Source organism: Gopherus flavomarginatus, chromosome 1 (genome assembly GCF_025201925.1).
Source record: "Gopherus flavomarginatus isolate rGopFla2 chromosome 1, rGopFla2.mat.asm, whole genome shotgun sequence".
In the NCBI taxonomy this organism is placed as follows: domain Eukaryota; kingdom Metazoa; phylum Chordata; order Testudines; family Testudinidae; genus Gopherus; species Gopherus flavomarginatus.
The window spans coordinates 352,794,890-352,820,321 of record NC_066617.1 but is presented as its reverse complement, the minus strand read 5'-3'; the positions used below and the strand labels follow the sequence as shown (position 1 = coordinate 352,820,321).

General features: G+C 40.4%; 1 protein-coding gene across 13 annotated transcripts in view; it reads right to left on the bottom strand.

The window, feature by feature from the left end:
• DLG2 (discs large MAGUK scaffold protein 2) overlaps nt 1-25,432 on the bottom strand; it is a 1,579,821-nt gene that overhangs the window by 527,581 nt on the left and 1,026,808 nt on the right. For all 13 annotated transcript variants that reach the window (XM_050940648.1, XM_050940534.1, XM_050940523.1 and 10 more), the window contains one exon: nt 4,170-4,220. In XM_050940648.1, coding sequence (XP_050796605.1) covers nt 4,170-4,220 — 51 coding nt within the window. The remainder of the gene's footprint in view (nt 1-4,169; nt 4,221-25,432) is intronic.

Genomic DNA, 25,432 nt, shown 5'->3' with positions numbered 1-25,432 from the left:
CCATATAATTCCTAGAGCATCACTTTCAGAGAAACATCTTATCTTGATTTTAAAATGGTCAGTAATTGAGAATTCACCATGACACTTGGTAAAGTTATTCCAATGATTAATTACTATATTATTAAATATTTATGCCCGACTAATGATTTTTTCAACACTTCGAGAGAGAGTATTGCCAACGCCATGTCCCTATAGACTTTCCTCATAATCAATATTGCAACCAACTGGTCAACCACAGAAGAGTGCAACTTTGGCACTGCCAGGCTTATGGAATCTGGGCAATGCTTTGCAATGCAATCTGTGCCCAATCTCTGTTCCTTTAATTGTTACAATTAACAAAGCGGGGAAAAGCGCGGCTGCCCCAAGGGACAGCAATCCATTTTATTTTTTGTCTGGTAATCCTAAATTATTTTGTAGCTACAATTTAGGGATGCATGAGCAAGCTGGCAATTGTAAGTTTTAGGAATGTATCATAAGTGAAATAAATAACTGATGACATTTAAATTACAGTAGCTCAGAAACTGCACTGAGAGGGGAAGCTTATTATGTTTGCTACTGATGTAGTATAGTTTTTGTATTTCCAAACCACTGGCCTAACATAGTTTTGCAGCTTTGCCATTAAATGGAGAAGATTTTCCAATCTAATTTCTAGGGCTCTTTGTAGAAGAAAATGGATAATTAATGTGAAGTATTTCTCACCTCTTCTGAAAACACTGTCACTGTAACATAAATATATAACAAGCATTTAAATGCAATCACTTTTATTTTCTCTCTCTCTCACAAAAACAGATGGGCATCCTTTTTCCTTCCCATTTCTGAAAAATAGTACTGATAAGTGTCACTGAACATTTCAAATAGTAAGAACAAGTAGCCACAGATTCAGCTGTTGCCAGAAAATTTTCCAAGTGTCTTCCGCTAGAAACTATAACTGTGTGTGCAAATGCTTACCAAACAACATTTAAAATATAATAGGAATAATTATCTACTTTAGCATTGGCAAAAAACACACCGGTTTCTGTACTATGTAAGCCGATAACTTTACACATCTATTAAAAATGAAGTGGTACTCAAAATACTACCCAGGAGGCATGTGTTCTGTTCAGTGACCTTTGAAAACTCTCATCTAATAAATAGCTAGAGATGCCCAAATAGTTTGAGAAACCATAGATAAAATGTGCCTATAACTATTACATGTTCTATTGTGATGATACACAGGGAATGGCTCTTCCTGTGCTTTGCTTTAAAGCACACAGGAAAACGTATCAATACAAATTAAAACTTGTGTCTCTTAAAAGTGTAACGGTCATGATATTCATGCTCCTAGATAATGAAAAGTGCAATATGCAGAAGAAGTAGTGCAATGAGTCATTTACTCTCAGGGCTTGTCTATACAGAGAGTTTAACCCTCAGCTTTTTATGTGCACCAGGTAATGAGTGGTACCAGTAATAGTGTGACCATGGGATGATGTGTCTTCTGCCAATGAGCATCACTGTGTATACGCAGGAGCGATTTGCTGCAAACTGAGTGCATGGCATCCTCTGATAACATTCTATGGTCCTTTGCTACACTGCTGAGTGGTGTGTGTTTTGGGATTTTTCTTGGTGTGTATTGTGATATGCATAGCAGAAGCTAGCTAGTTAAAATTAAAATTCCCATGATTCATCTGCATCCACCCCATACTTTCTTTCTTGGAGGGCTACTTCCATTTTTGAATTGCTATCAACCAGCATGAACACAATCATTCTTCATGCCATTATGCTGGCAACCTCAGACACAGAGAGGCTGACTGAGCTGTATTTCAGCACTCAAAGCCAGATGAATTTGTCTTTCAACTGTGCCAGCTGCACCACCAAGCAGATGACATGGCAGGTGCAGCAGCAGGAGCATCTCCAGTAGCAAGAGGGTCTTCAGCAGCTGTGGAACTGGGACACAGATGAGGAAGAAGAGGAAGACATCAAGCAAGTTATAGTGGAGGCCCAGTTCATGGAGCAGCTTCATAGCTTGTAGCATAGTTTCTTGGGAAACCAGTGTGAATTGGTAGGAAAAGGTTGTTCTGCAGACCTGGGATGACCAACAGTCATGAGGGAATTTCAGGATGGGGGAGGCAGTCTTTCTGAAGATATGTGCTGAACTAACCCCAGAGCTACAATGGCCGTGTACCAACATGCAGAGCCACATACTCATGGAAAAGCAGGTCCCCACTGCCATCTGGAAGCTGGCTACCCCTGAATGCTACTGATCTGTAGTGAATCAGTTTGGTGTGGCGAGATTGACTATTGGGGACGTTGTCATTCAGATGTGTAGAAGTGTTCAGATGGAAAAGATACTGTTGCACCGAGTTAGACAGCTCAGTAATGCTCTGGTGGTTACTAATGGCATTGCACACATGGGCCTCCCAGACCGCCCCAGATTAGAGCTCAGAACTCATAAACAGAAAGCAGTATTTCTACGTGGTGCTCCAAGAACTTGTTGACCATCAGGGCAGGTTTACAGACAAATACTGGGTGGTTTGGAAGGATCCCGATGCTAGGTTCTTTCAGAACTCAACTCTTTTTAATGTCATGGAGAAAGGACTGTTTTCTTCCAAGAACAATATAGACATTAATGGTGTGGCGATTGCTCCAGTTATCCTGAGACCCCGAGCTTATCCTCTGCTGCAGAGTAAGTGTGCAGCTTCCATTGTTATGAAGCCATTCAAAAGCTCCTTGGACCAAAGGCAGGAATTTTTAACTGCCACCTCAGTAGTTGCAGAATGGTAGTGGTATGTGCATTTGGAAGGGAGCTGGCACTATTTGTGGAATAGATTGTAAGCAGCAAAAGAAAGCATTCCAAGGATTATAGCAGCATGTTGTATTTTGCACAATATTGTCAGAGCAAAGGAGAACCCTTAGCTTAGGTGAGAGGCTTAGGTACGGAGACTTGCTCAGAGGTTTGAGCAGTCAGCAAGGCACCCAATGCAAAATGCAAATAGCCAGGGCAATATCATTGGGGATACCTATTGCTCTTATTTTGAGTCTCATGCCTGAAATTGTGCCATTGTATATCCAGCTATTTATACGTATATGGGGGTGGTGGTTTGGAAGTGTTTTGTACAAATCAGTGTTGTTTATGCGCAGTGGAAGTGCAATGTTGAGGCAATTCCTATTTTATCTTATGTCTTTGCCTATACGTGCTTGTAAAACCTTATAGATAAGGGCAAAGTACATTATTTTCTGTGTAAAACGAGCTAACTAAATGACTTAGTCCTATTGACTTAGTCCCCATGTAGACATGCCCTTACTAGCTATTTAAGAATAGGAAGTTACCTTACAGGCTTTTGCTCATGTAACATTGTCACATTTTGATCAATCAGGCCTTGCTTTCCACTATTTTATATAGAAAGTAGCCTGTTTATACTAGTTTAAAGATAATTGAAAGAGGTCTGTAGTCTACTTCTGCAGTCTAAAAAAAAAACCAGTTACGTAACCAGCAACCAAACATATGTCACTGAGGCTAGGAAGACATGATGGCAAAGTGACTCCTAAATCTACACTTTTTCCAATGCTGTGTTTAAATTGCACAGCTAACAATACAAGATTTCAGTTCTAATACCACACACAGTTAATACTGATAAGAAATAAGTCTGTACAAATATTGTCCATGCCTTTATACATACACAGGTATACATACAGGACCCTGCTTTTACACAGTTGCTACAACATTACAATTTGAAAGGCTGTTAATTATCTTTATAGAAAGTGCTTATCTGTGCTAAATTTCTTCTTTCCTTCTGAACAGACATAAAAGTCCATGAAGCTAAAAGTGAGGAAAGCTTTCCATACTTCCAGCTTGCAAAGTACAAAGAAAAATAATCGTTGCACCCAGATGTTCCATCACCTGATGGTCTTTTCCGAGTACTCAGACCTCAATGCCATGTAATAGTTATGAATAGGAAAAGCATTCAGGACCCTGACATGCAAACATGTGAAAGGCTGACGCTGCTGATTTCTCATATTTACAAACTATTGGACAAATACTGAAGTCCTCACTTAAAATGGAAAATGTTATCTGACTAAGAAATTTAGAATTTGACCTTTAATGATATTATTTCATCATAATTGCATTATTTGTGCTACAGAAAATCAAATTTTCACTGGTTTCTATAATACAAAAAACATTTCATACTTACCCTCTCCAATGTAATTTCTTCAAATTCATATTCGATTTCTGTTCCATTGACCTAAGAAAGCATGTAACAGAAAATCCGTTAGCAGTGCATTGAAGGTAATTAGGCAATAAACCACATATTTTACTCTTGAATGTATACACTTATGTCCCATTACTTTGCGAGAATGCAGCTTTTCAAAATAAAGGGTCTCGTCCTGCAAGTCTTCCACACCCAAACACTTGATTTGCCTTCCGTTAAAGTCACTGGGAAAACTCCTATTGACTTGAATCGTGCAGGATTAAGGCCTGAAAGCCCAGTTGAAATCAGTGATAGTTGTGTACAAGGCAGACCTGAAAGACAGGTTGCTGAGATACTTCACTTGAGTTTACTTATTAAGAGTCTACTTTGTGGACTTGACACAAATATTTAAATAATTTCCAAGCTGTACAATTCCATGGGAAAGCATCTCTAGAAGTTGCAACAATGCAACAATATTGACTGCCAGATGAGAAATTCATTGTTCTTATTGGAAAAATAATTCACTGATAAACACACTAAAATACAGCATCTTGTTTACAACACTAACCTACGGCAAAAACATGGCAGAAGAGTTTTACAATGGACATATGAATTACAAAAAATATTAACATGCCAATTCGTTTCCTCAATTTAATTTAAATCTGAAAACAAATTAAATTGTACAAAATGCAAAAGTACTAAAATGGGATGTGCCAGGCAAGAAATTATTCAATAAAATGCATGTTACTGGTTGAAGTAGTGGACAAGGACATGGATTTTCTCTGCAGCCTTGTAAAAACCCTCTTAGCCTCTCTTCCTCATCTGCTAAATAGAGATAATACCCTGAAGAGGTGTCTGCTGGTTGTGCAGATTAATCAAGGTTAGTTAAGTATCTTGTAAATATAAAGTGTAAAGATGTATAATAAATCATCTCTTAAAAGAACTGTTACTAAAATTGCTTACTTCCTCATTTTTATCATATAAACTAAATCGATTGGAATATAAATATTTTACTTACATTTCAGTGTATAGTATACAGAAGTTATTGTCTGTATGAAATTTTAGTTTGTACTGACTTCAGTAGTTTTTATGTAGCCTGTTATAAAAATAGGCAAATATCTAGATGAGTTGATGTCCCCCGGCAAGACCTCTGCATAACCCTGTTTGAGAACCACAGCTCTAATGTATGCATGTAGGTATTTTTAATGTGAACATCGCTATCAGGTTCGCAGGTCTACCAAACAAAAACCTTATGCATTACTATAAAATATTTCACTTTCATTAAAGGAATGCATATTGGCCTCAGAATTGTGCAATAATCTCAGGTATTGTACATATTTTTTAATGATGTAGATATGTTTTCACCTGTGATCCAAGCTTTGGTAAATCCTGAATGCAATAATACAGATTTACAACCCCAGAACCCTCCCCCACCCAGCCCCCTAAAAACATAACACTAACCAACCAAAAAATCCAAATCAAAACAAAAAGGTCAAAAACCCAAGTTAAACAAAATATAGCACTGAAGAATAAAATGCTTCAGTCATGCAGTGTTTTTCTTTTTCTTATACAGTTACCTATAATACTTATTACATGACCTGATTTACTAATCAGATTACAAGGTGGAGAAGTATTAGCAGAAACATTCCTATAAGAAATTTAGTCTTCTGTGTTTACGGTGCTTCACTGTGTACCCGGACCAATCGCCTTGCCATAGCTGCCCCAACTGAGAGGGGCCAATGCCAAGCTCGTAAGATGGAATCTGTCCTTCCAGGATTATGAGATGGAGGTGGTCCATGTTAAAGGGGACTCCAAATGTTATAGCTGATGCTTTGTCCCCAAGAGCGGGGCCTGAACTTCCCCAGGTTCCTGGCTAAAGTGACCCTGCTCAGTTCGGTCTCGAAGGGGGAAGAGATGTGATGAAGTGGGGATCTTCCCTTGTTATGTTGTATGTGAGTCTTACTGTTTTGAAAGAATGCTGTGTGCCTCAGTTTCCTGTGTATTGCACCAACGTCTAGGTGGTGGGAATAAGCATGTGTGACTTTTGTGGGGGTTAATCCAGCTGCTTTCATGGATGCTATGGCCACCTCTCCGTAACCTCAGACCCAGGAGGGGGATGCGACCTGATGACTCTCGGCCCAGGAAGCAAGACAAAGTCCGGAGGAGGAGCAACAGGCAGGGCAGGGGCCAGGCAGCTGGAAGCAAGTCAGTCTTGGCTGGCTTGGTGCTCAGGAGGAGGACCAGAGCCCTCGCTCTGGGCTCCCCTCTCCCCCAAGATGGACTTGGCTGAAAGTCACTGATTTCTGTGCTAACAACATTAGAATATAAGAACGGCCATATTGGTCCATCAAGTCCAGTATCCTGTCCTCTGACAGTGGCCAATGGCAGGTGCCCCAAAAGGAATGAAACAGACAGGTTATCATCAAGTAATCTATGCCCTGTCACCCAATTCCAGCTTCTGGCAAACAGAGGCCAGGGACATCATTCCTGCCCATCGTGGCTAATAGTCATTGATGGACCTATCTTCAAGTTCTGCCCTAAGCTGTGTTCCTGTCAACTAATAAACCTTCTGTTTTAAACTGGTAAAACATAAAGATGTTGCTTCACTATTATATAGGAAGCATACTGATACTGGAGAATTAATAGCTATTCCTAGGTTTTTGTCCTTTTTGACAAACGGTAATAAAATCAAAGCGATCTGCATGGCTCCATTTTGATGAATATTTCTTTTATCTTAAATTATTTAAGCAGGCAGGGAAGTCAGATCTATGTCTTCAATTTATCAGTCTTGCTCCGTAAGGTTTTTCTTTGCTTCACTGCTTACAATCACTTGTCCTTTGCATTAAAATCTTATTAATGCAGCAAAACGGAGTGGAGGGGGTGAGGAAGAAGGTCTTTAAAAGAAAACAATCCTTTGTACAAAAATTAATGAAAAAAGCACAGACTGAATATCCAGCCTGTATTTGCACACAAACAGGATCCTTATTATGACAGCCTAAGGGGATTTAATTTTATCATCCACAATCTCAGCAGAAAAAATAAAATATCTTCAGTTCATATCTCCTTAAAGCATGATTCTCATAGCTGACATCAGGTTTCATAACAGTGAGGGTCAAGTATATGGCTAATCTTGGTCTAAACTTTTTTGTTGCTGTTGTGTGTATTTATATATATATATATATAGAGAGAGAGAGAGAGATAGATAGATACATACATACATACATACATACACACACACACACCCTCCAATTAATGTCTCTGCATCCTCCAATTAATGTCTTCCCTTTTCCTCCTGACTGTAGATAGATCCCCTATGCAGGAAGCCTCATCTCCTGTGATAATGTCTAAGTAGGTCAGCAGCAGCTGCCTGAAGAGGTTGACACAGATAGTCTCCTACAGTACCATCTGTCTGTATCCATCTGCTGTCTCCTGTCTTATACTTGGATTGTAAGCACTTTGGAGCAGGGACCAACTATTTGTTCTGTGTTTGTGCAGCACCTAATACAGTGGGGTCCTTGTCTATGACTAGGGCTGCTAAGTGCTACAGTAATACACATAATAAATAAGGCTGGATATAGTAAGTAAAAGTCATGGACAGGTCATGGGCAATAAAGAAAAATTCAGGGAAGCCCATGACCTGTCCTCAACTTTTACTAAAAATATCCATGATAAAATGGGAAGGGTCTGGGCAGCTAAGGGGTGGCTGGGACCCATGGGGGCTCAGAGGTCCAGGGACCTCCTGTCAAACCACGGTGGCTGGGAAGTGGCCAGGGTCTCCCTACCCCACCGTAGTAGCTTTATGATAGCTGAAAAACTGTCAAATTGATTATCTGGAGTGAGATATCTACTTTTATTAGCAATTAGCTATTATGAGTCAGAAAACTAGTTCCCTACACCAACTAGGTCCACTTTTAGTCTATACTAGGTCTGTTTCTTTTGGCTGCATGGCCTCACTAGTTGCCTTTGCACCCCATTCTTTATACCCTACAAGACTGCCAAATTCATGTTAGAGAAGTGATCATAGGGCAGGTTTGCTCTTTAAGAATTTTTCGTTTTGCTGCATAATCTTTTTGAATTTCACAGTTCTAGCTGGTAGTATCACAGACATTTTTACACACTTTTGGGAATGAAAATTAAAAAGACCTTCATGATTTCTGCAATCAAATCAATGAGGTCAAAATATTCCTCCAGTTATCATTTATCTTTGGCTGCACTCCTTCATTAATCTTCAGAACTACTTTATAGTTGGCAAAAAAATTACTAATCTCTTTTCTTCACTTTTTTTTTGGGGGGGGAGGAAGGAGGGAGTAAAGTGTCTTTGCCTCTATCCACAAACATAGAAATAGTCTACTAAATTATTTGGTAATGTTATCAAGGACAACAATCAGCTTTCAAATATGATTCTGCTTTTTCCAAGTACCATAGAGAGCTTGCCAGAAAGTTGTGAGATCAATCCTCATTTTCAAACAGAACCTGAGTGCATTTTTATGTTCTTCCTATCCAAGATTCCAGGCCTTTCTTTTTAATCTCAGTTTGTAACATTCTCTCTCCACCCCCCCCCCCCCCAATATTTCCTTTAGGAAACAAAGAAGCAATTTGTTAACCCCCTCAAAGGGAAGAATAAATTACATATGTTAAAGCTTTTCTTGCCTGTAAAATCACAAGACAAGCTGTTATATAAAGATACATGTATGGAGGAGAATAAAAACAAGCAAATACTCACTTTATGGTTCTTAAATATATATATATACTGTACATGGCACCAAGTGTAGGTCTCTCACAGGCTTCAGCAACACAAATTCCTCTACTTGGTAACTGCAACCATCAACTCCACTGCCTCTGCCAAGCTAAAGAAAACTGATACTTGTGCAGAGGGCTACAGTACACACAGCAACAAGCTTGTTCATCACATACTAGTTATGGTGGAAGAGATCACCTTTGACCTCATTGCAAAGTAGTAGGGTTCACAGAAGTTTCAACTGTTAGTCAATAATCTAATGATTTGCTGCTGCAGGGTCCTTAACAATAAACTGTATGCTGCTCATATGACTTCCTCCTTGCTATGTCAAATGGGAGAAAGTTAAGGCCTTTTATTCATTGATCATTCTCTCTGTTTCTGCAACCCTATGCCCCCCACCTCTTCTCTCTTCTCTGGAAACCTCATCCATTCACAAAATGATTGGTACAACCCCTATATAGTTGATTCTCAAATCCCTGTCTTTCCCCAACCACTCTCCCTTTACCCATTCGCACATCTCCAAATGTTTCCAACTTCTCCTCTTGGATGCTCTGCTGCAATCTTAAACTCATTTTTACCACAATGAAATCTATTTTTCTTCCTAGTCCTCATGCAGCACCTTTTCTTTGCACCCTCCACAACTCCCCATTGCTCAGTTTCACAACTTCTGTATCTTCTTTGACTTTTCATTCCTTTTCACATTATGTCAGGACTTGTGTCCTGTTGCTTCATCCTCTTCAATATCCCCCAAATCCTCCATCAAATCACTAGCTTTGATCAATTCCTGCTTCGATTACAAGATTCTTCTCATTTCTGAGCTGCCTGCATCTCACTTTATCCTCTCTATCCAATTCCGCCAATAACACCATCTTCTCTCATAGCTCCCCTTAAGTTATTGTTACTACATCACCTCCCCACCTTGCATCTCTTCACAAACTTAATTTCACCAAAAACTTAACCCAATCTTTGAATATCTTTATTCTCATTTCATCTTAGTCTTTCCATTGCCCACCCTCCTCACAATCCCCTCTCCTTTGACTACTTTCATTCTCACTTTTGCTTCTTCTTTTATGCACCATAATTCAGATTACTCCCATGCAACTCCTTCCAGGTACCCTTGCTACCTTAACCTGCTCACCAGTAATCTCTCCACTTCATCAACTATTACACTGGTTTTTGTCTTGTCTTCATTGTCTATATTGTATGGATTGTAAGCCACTCTGGAGGATGTGTATTCCTTCATGTTTGTAAAAGCACAATTAAATATACATAATGATGAAGAAGAATTTTACTCTCAGCCTCACCATGACTAAATCCATAAGAGCTTCCTCTACAACCCACAAGCATGTAGTCCAGGGGTTCTCAAACCGGGGGTCGTGAGGTTATTACATGGGGGGTCACGAGCTGTCAACCTCCACCCCAAATCCTGCTTGCCTCCAGCGTTTATAATAGTGTTAAATATATTAAAAAGTGTGTTTAATTTATTAGGTGAGTTGCACTCAGAGGCTTGTTGTGTAAAAGGGGTCACCAGTAAAAAAGTTTGAGACCCACTGTAGTCATATTTTATCTAGCTGAATGAACTAATGTAGGTATTCACAACATAGTTTATTACACAGGCTTATGCTGTTGAAACATCACAATGCATTTTGCTTGATGATTTCTTGAAATCCCTAATATCCCTATATCTTAAAGCTCTTCTGTAGGATATCTTTAACTTACTTACTAATGGTCACTGCTGACTACTAAAACATACATTGATCACTATATTTTCTCAGATAGAACGGAGACAGATTTGTTTCCACAATCACGTCATTCAGTTCACACGCAGCAGCCATTTCCAGAAGTACATTCAGCGGACCTGAGTACTAGTTTTCTTTCAATGACATTTGGCCTTGGAAAAGTATTCAGAACTTTCACAGTAAAAAGGAATGCGAGTCTCAAGTAAATGACTTTGCAGGTGTTCAATATCACCAGGTTTCTCTTGTGTGCCATTCATTGCATTTACTAGACAGCTTCATAACTGTTTTCATTCAGTTTCCTCCACTCTGTTCTGTACTTCTGATATTATTGATGCCTCAATGCAAGATTAAGCATAAACTTTCAGTATGGCAAGATCCATCACAATTCTTAGAGCACTATCCATCAGTTTTTCCATTTCTACACACATACATTTCTAGAAGTACATTAGCACTTTAAGATCACAATTTATGTACAAAATACTCAACGGGAGTTGCTACTGTTTCAATGACCTTGCTTCGTCAACTAAGAGTGCAAAGTAAATGTGTCCTTGGACTTATTTGGCTATTCTTTTCCAAATGGTAAATGCTATTTGTCATTCAGAGATTAGTAATTTTCTTTGGAATTACAATGTTTAAGAGCTAGAGAATAATTTAAAAACAAAAACACACCAACTGAGTTTATTAAAACAGATAAGAACCTGGTCAATGTGGAATCTACTCTACATTTACAAATAAATCCACCCCATAACAACTGACAAAACCTTGAACCAATGAAAGTAGACAGATGTATTACACTGAAAATGTACTAAAGCTAGGAATGAATTACAGCTTGATGTGATATCTCTGATACCGATAAAACGATTAGTCATCATGAACATTCCCTTGCAGCTTGGACAAACTCACGTCTTCATATAACATGAACCAGTCCTAAACTCAAACACCTTTTTATTTTAAGTAAGATTATCTAGTCTCCTGCCCCTTATTATACTATAAACTTCCCAGCAGGAAGCATATTAAAACCCTGAGACTAACTGTATAAGACACAGGGACTCGGGGCATTGAAAAAAGGGGGATGCCAAGGGAAAAATTTCTAGCATACAGTCTCTATTTAAATTTTTAAAACTTTGCCCTTAGTAACTGAGTGGCTTTAAAACCTTTCCCATTTTCCATAGATAAGGTTAGCTGTATAAAGAATAATGTAATGCAGATTCTAGGTTACATTATTGAGGTATGTAAGGCCACTGAGAACTTGTTAAGGGTGACCATCACACTGTATTTATGTACAAATGGAGCAGCAGCCTCACATAGAGTTGCACAGATGAAGTCTAGTTGCCAGGTTTTGGCAGCCTCAATTCTAGAACACCATTACCAATGCAAAGTTGTTCCCTTGAGTGCTTTGTGGTCTTCAAATGCTTTGTGCAATCCTATTTTAGATATGACTCAAATGGTGGCGCTTACTCTGCTTTCCTTGTGTGGTTATTCCACAATCTAACAAATGTTACTATTAGTAAATTATTTCTGATTCTCATCCTAAACTTTCCTTTGTTTAATTTACCCCACCCCTTACTCCTCATTATACCACCAGCCCTTCCCCACCCTTCCTACAGCCTTGAGCAACTCAGAACATCCTTATCTCAATTTCGCCTTCTAATGGGAACGCTACTACTTAATGACCATGTTCACAGGGGTGCTGTGCAGATTAATGACTGTAAAGCAGCTTGAAGATGTCACATTTTTTACATGTGCTTAATATTATTATTGTAGCTAAACTGGTTTGCCCAATACACTGTTCAAACCTCTCATCACTCATGTTACCTTTTAATAAGCGACAAAGAATCCTATGGCACCAGGGGTCGGCAACCTTTCAGAAGTGGTGTGCCAAGTCTTCATTTATTCACTCTAATTTAAGGTTTTGCACGCCGGTAATACATTTTAATGTTTTTTAGAAGGTCTCTTTCTATAAGTCTATATATTATATTACTAAACAAGTGTTGTATTGTAAAATTAACAAGGTTTTCAAAATGTTAAAATTAAACTAAAATCTTGATCTTACGCTGCCGGCCCGCTCAGCCCACTGCTGGTCTGGGGTTCTGTTCACCTAGGCCAGCAGCGGGCTGAGCGGGGCCTGCGGCCGGGACCCCGGCTGGCAATGGTCTGGCAGCCAGAACCCCAGACTGGCAGTGGGCTGTGCAGGGCCGGCGGCCAGGACCCCAGACCAGCAGTGGGCTGAGTGGCTCAGCCCACTGCCGCTCAGGGGTTCCATCCATTGGCTCCTGGCAGCCGGGATCCTGGCTGCCGGATTCGCTCAGCCTGCTGCCGGTCTGGGGTCCCGGCCCTGCCCACATACAGTGGGTACCTACCTTCTCCCTGGTTCTGGCCCATTCTCTTCCTCTCTCTGCACTGAGCTGAGGGTGGGAGGGCACTCAGCACAGGGCTGGGGGTGAAGGGTCTGGCCAGGAGCTAGAATGAGGGAGGGAGCTCAGGGTTGGGGCAGGAGGTTTGGGTGTGGGGCACTTATCTGGGCAGCTCCCATTTGGTGTGAGGGGTGCAGGTGGGAGTGTGTGTGTGTGTGTGCGCGTGCGCAGGAGTTCCCGTTTGGTGCTCAGGGTGGGGATGGGGATGGGGATGTGGGGAGTGCAAGAGTCAGGATGTGGGGGGGTGCATGGGGTGTGATGGGGCTGGTTTTGTGGGGTGGGTGCAAGAGTCAGGGCAGAGGGCTGGGCGCATGTGAGGGAGTGCAGGTGTTAGGGTGGGGGGGGCTGGGTATGTGTGGGAGTGACAGAGTCAGGGCTGGAGTCGTGAGCGGGGGGTGAAGGAGTCAAGCAGAGGGCTGGGTGTTTATGAGAGGGGCACAGGGCTCAGGGCAGGGGTCTGGGTGGTGTGTGGGGCACAGGGCTCAGGGCATGGGCCTGGGGGTGTGTGCGGGGCTGCAGGGCTCAAGGCTGGGTGTGTGGGGTGGGGTCAGGGTAGGAGGGGATATGCCCCTATTTCACCACCCCCTTCCCCAAGGCCCGGCGCCGCTTCTTTTCTGCCTCTGCTGGAAGCAGCGAGCATATTGACTGTGGCAGGCAGAAGCATGCCATTAAAAATTGGCTCATGAGACGTCTTTGGCACGTGAGCCATAGGTTGCCGACCCCTGTAATAGACTAACAGACGTTTTGGAGCATAAGCTTTTGTGGGTGAATACCCACTTCGTCCACTTTGTCAGACGTGATGAAGTGGGTATTCACCCATGAAAGCTTATGCTCCAATACGTCTGTTAATCTATAAGGTGCCACAGACTCTTTGTCGCTTTTTACAGATCCAGACTCACACAGCTGCACCTCTGATACTTGTTACCCTTTAATGAAAGAGAAAGCCTTAGAAGGCCTCCTAGCAAACAGACTAAAGAATTTTGGACAAGAAATTAAGAAAAAAAAATATTAACCTGGAATATGTTTGGGTAATTTATATTCTGGCATTGGGATTATGAACAAACTGTCCTTTATGTAGAGAAACTTCTGCTAAACTTGCCAGCACAGAGTTACAAACAAAACTCAACATAAACATAGATCAAATTTTGGCATCTCTCTAGGCTAATATACAGTAGACAAATATAGGCTGCAATCTAGATTCATTCATGAGAGAAAAGTGGGTCATTTTAATAGGAATACATAGATGACACTAATACATTTGGATAGAAAACAATGATGGGTGTTAATATAAATAACGAACAGAAGGATAAATTATTTTTATTTTTTAAGTTGTTTTTAACTACATCTTTTACATCTTACATCTTTTTTGTTTGTTTGCATTATTATTTATTTGTATTATGACAGTGCCATGAGACCAGGGACTCACTGTGCTATGTGAAGAAGATGGTCCCTACCCAAAATACTGTAAGTTTAAGTGGAGAGATGAGGACCGACATGACAGACAGACTGGGGGGTAAATGACTGTCCTCAGCAAGAGGAGCAGTGGTTGAAGCCCATTAGCTTCTTAACCACTTTACTTTTCCAATTGTAGGTAGGAAATGAATGTTGCAACTCTACTTATGATTCATAAATACCTTTAAACAAAATGTGATGCAAACATTTGCAAGACAATAATTTTATAAATTAGACAATAGTAGTTGCATATATTTTGTAAATGTTACAGTGAAGTCTTAACCAAAAAGGTGACCCTGAAAAGCTTCTGGAGGTTCCTTGTTTGTTGTGCCCAACATTTCCACACTCAAGGTGCTTTGTTTTGCAAATAAATCTGTAGGATTTTTTTTCTAATTGCTAGACCTGAAAATTCAAACTGGGATCCAAGAATTAACCTGAGCTTTTTCCTTTTCATGCAACATCAACTGTAATGCAAGTCCTGAAGGGTCAAAGCAAATCCTTAGTGACACCTATGCAATTCCATGAGCTTCAGTGGGTTTGCACAAATGTAACTGATTTTGCATTTAATAGTCAGTGGGAGTGTTGACTTCAGTGAAATGAAGGACAAGATTCCGTTACCGGAAGGGGAATAAAATATGCAAACACAAGTATTACCATAGTCAAACCACATGCAGAACTTCGCTGTAAACCGGCTTCAGCATAGCTAAACTGTGTCTCAATTCAGGTATGGGAATATCAAAAAGTCTGGAGTTTGGAAGCTTATCTAAACGATATGAACTTATCCCCCACATGGTTACTCAATCTTCTGTCCCACACAGTTCTCCTACATTCTTGCCTAGACTTGTTACAGGAAAGCCTAGAGGACTGGCCTCTTTAATGGATGATTTTTTCTCCTCACCAGTATCTTTGGGGACCATCAAGTAGGGCCACTATTTCCCCAACAAATCCTGCATGGCTCTTTTGTGTCTGTGTAGGTAACATACTAGAGCATAGAGCAATTCCCTCATGTCAACTCTATTTTGTCTCAGAAAAAGGATGGAATTTGAAAGGCCGAGTTAAATTCAAGGCCTTCTGCTAGGGACCCTCCTTAGCTAAGCAGGTAAACAAGATGGACACCATTCTTGTTGTTAAGTACTGACGGTGTGCCTGCTCCCCTCCCTGTAATGCACTGTCCCAGCCCTAAAGAGCTTACATTTGCTGTACGTAACCAGTAACAACCAACCCTGCTCAAAATTCAAAAACCTGTCCCAAATATTTCAGTCTTCCTAGCAGGAAAATATTCTTCACAGTAACTTGGTGAGAAATTTTAAATTTTCATAAAAAATCATGTATTCAAAGCCAGACAAGTGTTGAGTGCATATATATATTACCTGGTTCTAGTTGTATTTCTGTCTCCATAAAATGAAGACAAACTAAGCGGTGTTATAACTGTAGCACAGAAATCTTGAAAGGTCAGCTTGAAAATTATGTTTAATGCTATTCCATTGCAATGATCTTGGTATTCTGAAAATGGTATTTTATTTTCAGATTACTTTGAATCATCATTGTATCTATAATGCTAAAGATATTTCAATGACGCATTAAATAAAGACAAAGATCTGAAAGACTTGTGATTCCAGTCAAAACAGCTTTTGACATACAATGCATTTGAAAAACAGAAGTCAGTTCAATCCATAGCATGCTTCCTCAAAGGAAGATTGTGTTATTATATAAAAAGAAAGGCAATAAATATTCTAAGAATGTTTTTAATGTACAAACATCTACTGTCACATGGCTAGAAAGGGTTAAACATCCTGCAAAATAAATAACCCGTAGAAGACATGTGGAGAGATGTTTGTGTGTCTGTGTATTTACATATGTATGAGTAGTGTGGACAATGTAATCAACAGTCCCCATCTATGCTGTATTCTGATAATTCAGAGGTCAAAAGAACATCCTATCATGTAAATGAACGGTAAACACAGGATATCTCAGTATTCATCTCTCTTTGAAATGTATTGTGAATGGTGGAGGAACAAGCAAATCGCCTTTTGTTAATTTGTATAGCTAAGTACTGGTGATGGACCTCCTTCAAAGTCATCCTAATTACCTTTTGTTCCCTGAGGAATTCCAATTTGTCAAAAGACATGAAATTGTATAAAAGATTCTTGGGTCCTGATTCTGTCATCTCAGATTTGCTTAGACTTCCTCAAGGGAAGTTTGAGTCGCAAGACTGCGGTCCCAGTTATGCTGGTATGCCCTGAATATGAGAGTTGGACATTGGACTATGACCTATGAACTGAATTCTAACGGAACTCTTTGCAACTACAAAGCTCACAATCTCTGCTATGAATCTGCACCTCAGTGAATTGAACTCATGACTGTATGTACATTGATCTTTTAACCCTACTCTCTCTCTCTTGTTTTTGAATAATTTTTAGTTTAGTTAATAAGAATTGGCAGTAGCATGTATTTGGGTGGGAGGTAATGTGTCCGATCCTTTGGGATTGGTAGAACCTTTTCTTTTATATGATGAAATAAGATTTACAGAAATGTTCATCATATTTGACGTGGGTACCTGGATGGAGGCCTGAGGCTGGATCACTGTAAGGGACCTGAGTTTGGACTTCTGAGTACCAGTAAGGTAATAAAGAAGCTGTTTTATGCTGGCTTGGTAGATCTAAGTATTGGAATATCCACCAGCTTTATGGGGATTGTCCGCCCCATTCTTTGCAGTTCACCCTAATTGAATGACCACAGCTGGCTCCCCACTAGGACCCTGGCCACATCTACTATTGCAACAGAGAAATAACACACTCAGGAAACATTTTAGCTTGGTAGTATGCAAAACATTTTTTTATCATTTAAAGTGCTGCATTGTCTCTCATCAGAAGCATAAAATGGTTCTGCATATGACATCAACTATCTTTGGTGCCTTCTCTAGGGGTGTCTGAACATTAAAACCCATTATTTCCATATCTAACCCGTAAAACAAAAGGTAGCAGAGATATGGGCAACATTCTGCTTCTGTCTGGAGGATCCTGATTTGTAAAACCATTCCAGGTCACTTCATATTAATGTGAGCTGTTGTAATAATTGAGGCCTAGTAGGCCTTCTTTAATTATTAGCTTAACTTGTGAAAAGTGGGTAAAGGGTTCATGATTTGTTACAATGAACTGTTATTTAAAATTGTTTCAGAAAAGATGTGAGAAGAAGACAGAAAGACTGAATTAATTTAAACAGCAGAAAGGGTCTACTATACCACTCAAGGAACATGTTAAGATTATGACTGTTAAACAAGTGGCTGAGCGGGTCATGAATCAATTAACCAAAATTGAAGTGTTGGAAATTAGGTCTCATTAATGGACAAAACATTGAGAGGATGGCTTATTGAGGACCCTTTAAAAAAAAGAGACCTTGGGAAAAGAGAAAAAATGTTTACCCTCACCACAGCTCCAGCAGAAGGACTGTTGCCATGATATCAGAACTTGATATTCCAGTGGGGATGCCTATGTGATGGCACCTCCCATAAGGCTCTATGGAAATATGCTTAGGATGTGTTTTATGCTACATATACCATGTAACATATCTCCGTAAAGGTTATGATCTACTGAATGTATTAATCCTATTTGCATGCATGTATCATTTTTGTATTCGACGTTATGAATGTTGGCTGTGTACTGGCTTGATTTCTAAATAACCTTAGTAGAGCATTTGGTCAGTTCCTGGAGAAAAGAATGTTGAAATTAAGTACCTAATCAAGAAACACTTAAAGGACAATGGATCTTGGAATGCTCCAATCCACATAAGAAGTCTACTGGAGGACATTCAAGATAGCATGTAAACAATGGATGCTACCTGTAAAAACGGAGTCATGCATGAACATGTGACTTGCCCAGGGGACTCCTAAACTCCATCTTGGAGCTGGACTTTGCATAGGAGTGAGGAGGCGGGGTATCCAACCCAAGAGAAAGTCTATTTAAACCCCTGGGAGACCCCTCCATTTTGTCTTCAGCTGGCTAAAAAGGGAGCCTCTCCACCCCACAGGATACTTGAAAGAAACTGGAACAAAGGACAGTAACTACAAGGCATGTGAGTGACTGCTGGATCCAGGCTAAAAGGAGATTAACCTGTAAAAGGGAGCATTCTGGAACTGGTGAGGATCTTATCTGTATTCAGTTTGATTAGACATAGATTTGCACATTTTATTTTATTTTGCTTGGTGACTTACTTTGTTCTGTCTGCTACTATTTGGAACCACTTAAATCCTACTTTCTGTATTTAATAAAATCACTTTTTACTTATTAATTAACTCAGATTATGTATTAATACCTGGGGGACCAAACAACTGTGCATATCTCTCTATCAGTGTTATAGAGAGTGAACAATTTAAGAGTTTACCCTGTATAAGCTCTATACAGGGTAAAACGGATTTATGTGGGTTTAGACCCCATTAGGAGTTGGGCATCTGAGTTTTAAAGACAGAAACACTTCTGTTAGGTGCTTTCAGGTAAACCTGCAGCTTTGGGGCACGTGGTTCAGACCCTGGGTCTGTGTTGAATTAGACAGGCGTGTCTGGCTCAGCAGGAAGGGTGCTGGGGTCCCAAGCTGGCAGGGAAAGAAGGGCTAGAAGTAGTCTTAGCACATCGGGTGCAGCTCCCAAGAGGGTTTCTGTGATCCAACCCATCACAGCCTGATCATCACTGCACCAGCAAGGACTCCAACCTGACATATATGAGATTCTACTTTGTCTTCCTCATGTGCGCCTTTCTGCACCCCCTATCTTCCGCCTGTCCTCTCTCTCTCTCTGATTTTCACCTTATCCTCAAGTTAACTATACTGCACAGTGCCAGCATGGTGAGATGAGATGGGCCATCCAGTTCTGTTTGGCCTGAAGAGGACCAGTGAAGAAGGACCTAACCAAACCAAACAGATAATGTCCCTGACTGGGAGATGAACCGGGGTCCAAAGCAACAGCAAAACCAAAGCATCCATCCATAATTGATAAGCCACCTTGTATCCTGAGAATGTCAACAAAAGCTATGTTGCTCTCATCTTTAATATCCTCCACAAAAGGACTTTGTTTTTGCCAAACAAATGTAATCAAAACCTATCAATCAATTTCACTGCTCTTTACCTCATTATGATTCTTCTCTTTTTGTGTGTTTCAATCAATACATTTCTAACTCTTGGCATGAATGTTATAGCATGTTTGCCATGGTACTAAGCAGGCTCGAGTCTGCACTCAAATATCATTTAACTTTATTTAATGCTGGTTTATGTTAATACCTTTAACTCTTTGGGCCCATATATTCCATCTAAATATATACAACAGGGCTTCAAGGTCCTTTTTGGTTCTTCTGTAAATATCATACTGTCATTAAATGTCCTAAAGACCCCAGGGCTATTACACTGATTTTCCTAAATAGAGACTGAGCCCCATTGTACCTAATAGGAAAAAAGTCTCTGCCCCCAAAGAATTTTCAGTTCATAAATAAAAAAACAGACTAGGAGGGCAGAGGAGTAGAATTCCACAATTAACAGATGGGTTACTGAGACATGGAACTATAATGGCTCCAGCCCTGCAACTGGCTCGACATGGTTGGATCCATGCACCTGCACAAAGCCACAATGACTTCAGAATTGGTATTTCAAAAAAAAATGTGCTTATTTTATAATATTTAGTTAGATTTATTTTTAGCATTCATCTTAAACTATGGGTGCTTTACACTAAAACAAGAATTCACACATGCCCTATACAACTAAAGGATGTTACAGTGTCAGAGGCCAAAATATGACATTACACCTAAAGTTGGGAAAAGCTTAGTCAACTTTACATAAGAACGGCCATACCGGGTCAGATCAAAGATCCATCTAGCCCAGTATCCTGTCTACTGACAGTGGCCAATGCCAGGTGCCCCAGAGGGAGCGAACCTAACAGGCAATGATCAAGTGAACTCTCTCCTGCCATCCATCTCTATCCTCTGACAAACAGCGGCTAGGGACACCATTCCTTACCCATCCTGGCTAATAGCCATTTATGAACTTAACCACCATGAATTTATCGAGTTCTCTTTTAAACGCTGTTTTAGTCCAAGCCTTCACAAACTCCTCAGGTAAGGAGTTCCACAAGTTGACTGTGTGCTGCGTGAAGAACTTCCTTTTATTTGTTTTAAACCTGCTGCCTATTACACCTCTGCACTTCTGATTTGCATCACAAACAAGACAGCTGAAGAAAATAGGAAGACCAGAAGTGTACAATAATGAAGCCAAACAAGCCCTTAAAGTTAAGTAAAATTATCTAGACAGAGATGCAAAGATAACATATTGACTTCTGTGGGTCTCTGTGCAGGGATAAGGATTTACAGAAATAGATCAGATGCCCATTTGAGCCCTGAAGCCAGATCCAACTCACTTTATTTATGAGAGTAATCCCACTGATGTCATGAATATTGTGGGCAGACTTTGGTCTCCAATTTGGCAGCAAACTGGACACATTTCAAAAATGTGAGCAGGACACATGAATCAAGCTTTCTATAGATGTTAGTAAAAATGGATATGCACATATTTAACAATGATACAAGGTGCTAACATAAAAATGCTTGAATTTAAACAAGAAAATATTTCTCTCTCTCTCTCATGTTTACACAATGCCAGAAACAGACTGTTATAAAGACCAGGAAGTCCATATCTTCACTTTCTTCCATGCAGAAAGTTGACCAGAAAAAAAATTAATATGACTTATTCTGACTTAGCAGTGCCTCGGAAAGGGAGATAGAAATAAAATAGCATCTAGAGCAATAACAGTAAATTATGTTCGTCTTCCTTTAGGAGGACTAACTGAGATAGGCCATATGAATTTTGTCTTTTGCAGAGAATGAGAAAGCACTATCAAAACTGCATTAGTCTGCTCCCACTATAGGGTAAGATCATAATGAGGAGCATAAAAATACAATAAACCCTCGAGTTACAAGGATAAACTTCCCCTCTGTACCTTTCTTGCCAAATTTTAACTCAGTACCTCTGATACAAACCCAGAGTAGCTATGCTGACTTCTCTTTTCAGTTACCACCGTTTAAATCCAGAGTAACTCAGCTGAATTGAGACTCAAGCATCTATTCAACATTTAATTTTGTTCTGATCACATTATTACCCAATAAAACTGAGTGTATAATAAAGCAAAACATAACACTTTAGTAGAAATAAAAAGGGAAGTTTTCTGTTCAGCTGAAGCAGAGCACAATGTGTCAGTCAGGAAGGAAGTAAAGATGCTTGGTTTCAACAGAACCACAGATATTACCATCTTGACACACGATGAATTATAGGAATAAAACCTGGGCAGCAGGTTGAGTATATTAGCATAGGATCCATAAACAGTACACCTCAATGGCAGTTTCTCATGATTAGCCCTCTCCACTAAGTGCCAAATTACCATATGCAGGCTGCTTGGAATTCTGTTAGTTTCAAATAGAGTCAATCTACCATAGAAAATTATCAGATCAGTTATTCATGAAACTAGGATACTGGTATATCCATGAAGGCTTTTCTTTCTCTCTATGATTTCCTATGTGCCGATCTAGGCTGCCTGAACACTGATTAAAAGTATCATTTACCATCTAGGCTGACAGGGGCACTGATTCAGCAGTTCATTGCAACAGGTAGCAAACCTTTGTAGAGTACAATAAAACACTCCAAAGATCAGTCAAGATGGTCACAAGTAGAACCAATGAGCTTCCCAAAGTCAGAAGGGCAGATTTTCAGCTGGGGTAAACTGGTGAGAAATTTCAAACTGTTTGCTGAAGCCAATGGAGCTATGACAATTTCCACCAGCAGAGATTATGCCCCAGAATGTTTCTAAATACTATGCTAATTAACTCTCCTGCAGACATATTAGATTCACAATGTGGATCATGCACCAAAGAGTCCCAGATGTATTGGAGCATAAGCTTTCGTGGGTGAATACGATCAAGGTAAAAACTGCTTTTCCATTGCTAAACTTTTCAAGGTGCACTTTATAAAGTGAAACATAAATCAGTTGCCTCTGCAGAAGGGAAAAAAAAAACGTCCTTCAATCTGCTAGCATATACTTATACTTTTAGTGACGGGGTCCTTAAAAATTAAATTCTTCCATTTCTAAGAATGTGTTAGAGCAGGACTTTTCATTTCTATTCCCAGCCACAATTAGCTTGCTGTGTAACACTGGACAATTGCTTTCTTTTTGTTTCTCAGTTTACCATATGCAAATAGATGAAATAAACCTGACCAAAAAATGCTTTAACCAATGTGTGCAAAGTGCATTGAGACGCTCAGAGATAAGGTCCTGTAGAAGGGCAGTTTCTTCTTTCCTAGGCTATGTCTACACTGCCACTTATGTTGGCAAAACTTACGTCGCTCAGAGGTGGGAACCCCCCCTCCCCCCCGAGCAACATAAGTTTCACTGGCATAAGTGGTAGCATGCACAGGGACATGTTGGTGAGAGAGTTTCTCCCGCTGACATAGCTACGCTGCTTGTGGAGATGGTTTTATTACGTTGACAGGAGAGCTCCCTCCCATCGGCACAGAATGTCTATATGAGCGATCTTACAGCAGCACAACTGTGCTGCTGTAAGCTCACTAGCGTAGACATGGTCCTAAACTGATAAGACAGTGATGTCTGAACTGACTCTTCTTATGCTGCCGATATTCCAGTCTCAAAGCTAAAGATTCATCAATCTTTTCCCTTTTTACACTCAGCAGTTGTTTTATATCTTTGAGCAGGGATGGAGAGCTGCCGTAGTGGTCTGGCGTGTCGCTCCTGCACTTGAAATCCAAGACAGAATTATGCTCCAGCTCTTCAGAAATAAAAATTTATGTTGACAGCTGGAGCAGGGCCAGAGGTGAGGGGTAGGGTGGGATCTCGGTTCAGGAAGGACCCAGCAGACGGAGGCCTCCAGTTTGTTCTTCGCCCACCCTCTCCAAAACAAGAGAGCAGCACTCTAGCTCCTCTGATTTTCCTCTCTCTTTGGTCCAAGCCAAGATGAGGGAAGAAGAGTCCTGCATTTCAGCAATGCTCTGGACCTTCTTTGTTCACCTTTCCCTCTTCTCCACGTTGCTCCCCACTCTAGGTGGCACTGTAGCTTTAGTGAGTCCCGTCTGTACTCCCCTGTGGTCCAGCTAGTGTCACTCTAGCATCTGGCACACCATTCTATTGTCCTGAAGGTACAATGGGCCCCACTACCCAGACGTTGTGCGTCGCCCACACTGCTGTCACTTGCTGCCATGGTCCATGGAAGCTCTGAACTCCACCCTGGTCATTTCCCCAGCCCCACCATATACCTGGCCTGGGGCCTATATGGCACAAGAGGGTATCACCTGACACCCTCCCACCTTGATTACCACGCCACTGGACTCTGGTGTGCGCCCCTCTGCCATACCCTCACGTTGTCTGGGGCTTAGAGTGAACAGATGTCCCGATTTTATAGGGACAGTCCCGATATTTGAGACTGTGTCTTATATAAGCGCTTATTATCCCCCATCCCCTGCCCCGATTTTTCACACTTTCTGTCTGGTCACCCTTCTGGGGCTTCCTGAACCTGCAGGAGCCGCTGCAAGCAGTGCTTCTGGGGGAAAGGGGGGGAGACCCCTGCAGAGACTATCTCAAACATGACAGAATTACCAACTTGAGATCATTTCTGCCAGACTCCAGTGCTAGAAAGGTTTGTACTACATTGCTGTCTTTGAAATATAGTGAACAGCTCTTTCCCAAACCACATTAAAACCAAGTATATAACTAAAGTAATTATTTACCTGCACTTTCTATAACCATCTGCTATGTTACCAAATTCAATTAAGAACAACAATCATATGACAGAGGCATTTAAAATAAAGTTATAGCCTGGGCAAACTAAATCCATGTGTACCCCAAGAGTGCCATCCATCTTTATATCATATGCTTCTCGATTACACATTTAATACACAGGGAATAAAAACTTGAACAAAAGTATAAAAATGACAGAAAACAAATGTATTTGCTGGTCTGAGAGTGCAGATGTGTTGCATATTCTCTCATTATATGGCCCCTATTTGCAACTGGACACTGATTTTAAGAGATTCATGCAGAGCCCTGTAATACTAACAACATACTTCTTGTTCAGCCATCAAAAGTGGACATGATACAAGAAAACGGCCCAAAGCAGCAGCAAAAAGAACCTAATTTAAACTCCCGTGAACTTATGTCGGATCCAGGTCTGAACTTCTAGGCTGCCTCCAATCTCCAGGAGGCTGAACAAAATCCCAAACACAGATAACTTCTGCCCCAAATGTTGTAGCTCATGTTAACCTGCCCATTAAATAGAATAAAGTTCTTCTGGATGTGTTAAAACTGAAGTTTAATACAAAAATATGAACCTGATTCTCCTCAAGACTGGTGAATAACTGCTGATTGGCACAGTGCCTTGCTTAGGTCCCTACAGTACTTCGTAGTCCAAAGACTAAAAGCGTGACACATCACATATGCATGTACTCTATGGTAGTTTATTTGAAATAGAAGGGCAACACTCATTTTTTTATGAACTATGCTCTTTTGCAGTTCAGTAAGCTACTCTTCCACCTGTGTGTTAACGGCAATCTCTCTGTTAAGCATCTGAAGAAAGTGTTTCTTGACTGAATCTGAAGGCTGGGGTTATTCATTAATAATTTAAGATGGACAATATTGCATTTTTTTCAGAACAAAAAATATCAGGGCACAGGTTACACATGACTAGAAGATTCTTCACTTGATGCATTGACAAGATGCTGATTTTTATACTGAAGGCGAGATTCATATATAGTTGGGTTTTTTGGAAGGGGGGGCAGGCGTATTTTGTTTTTTCAATTTAGTACTTACCAAAGTTTTATATGTATAGAAAATAGTGAAAAATAGCACAATTCCCTTATGAAGTACTAATTTTCTATAATACAGAAAAG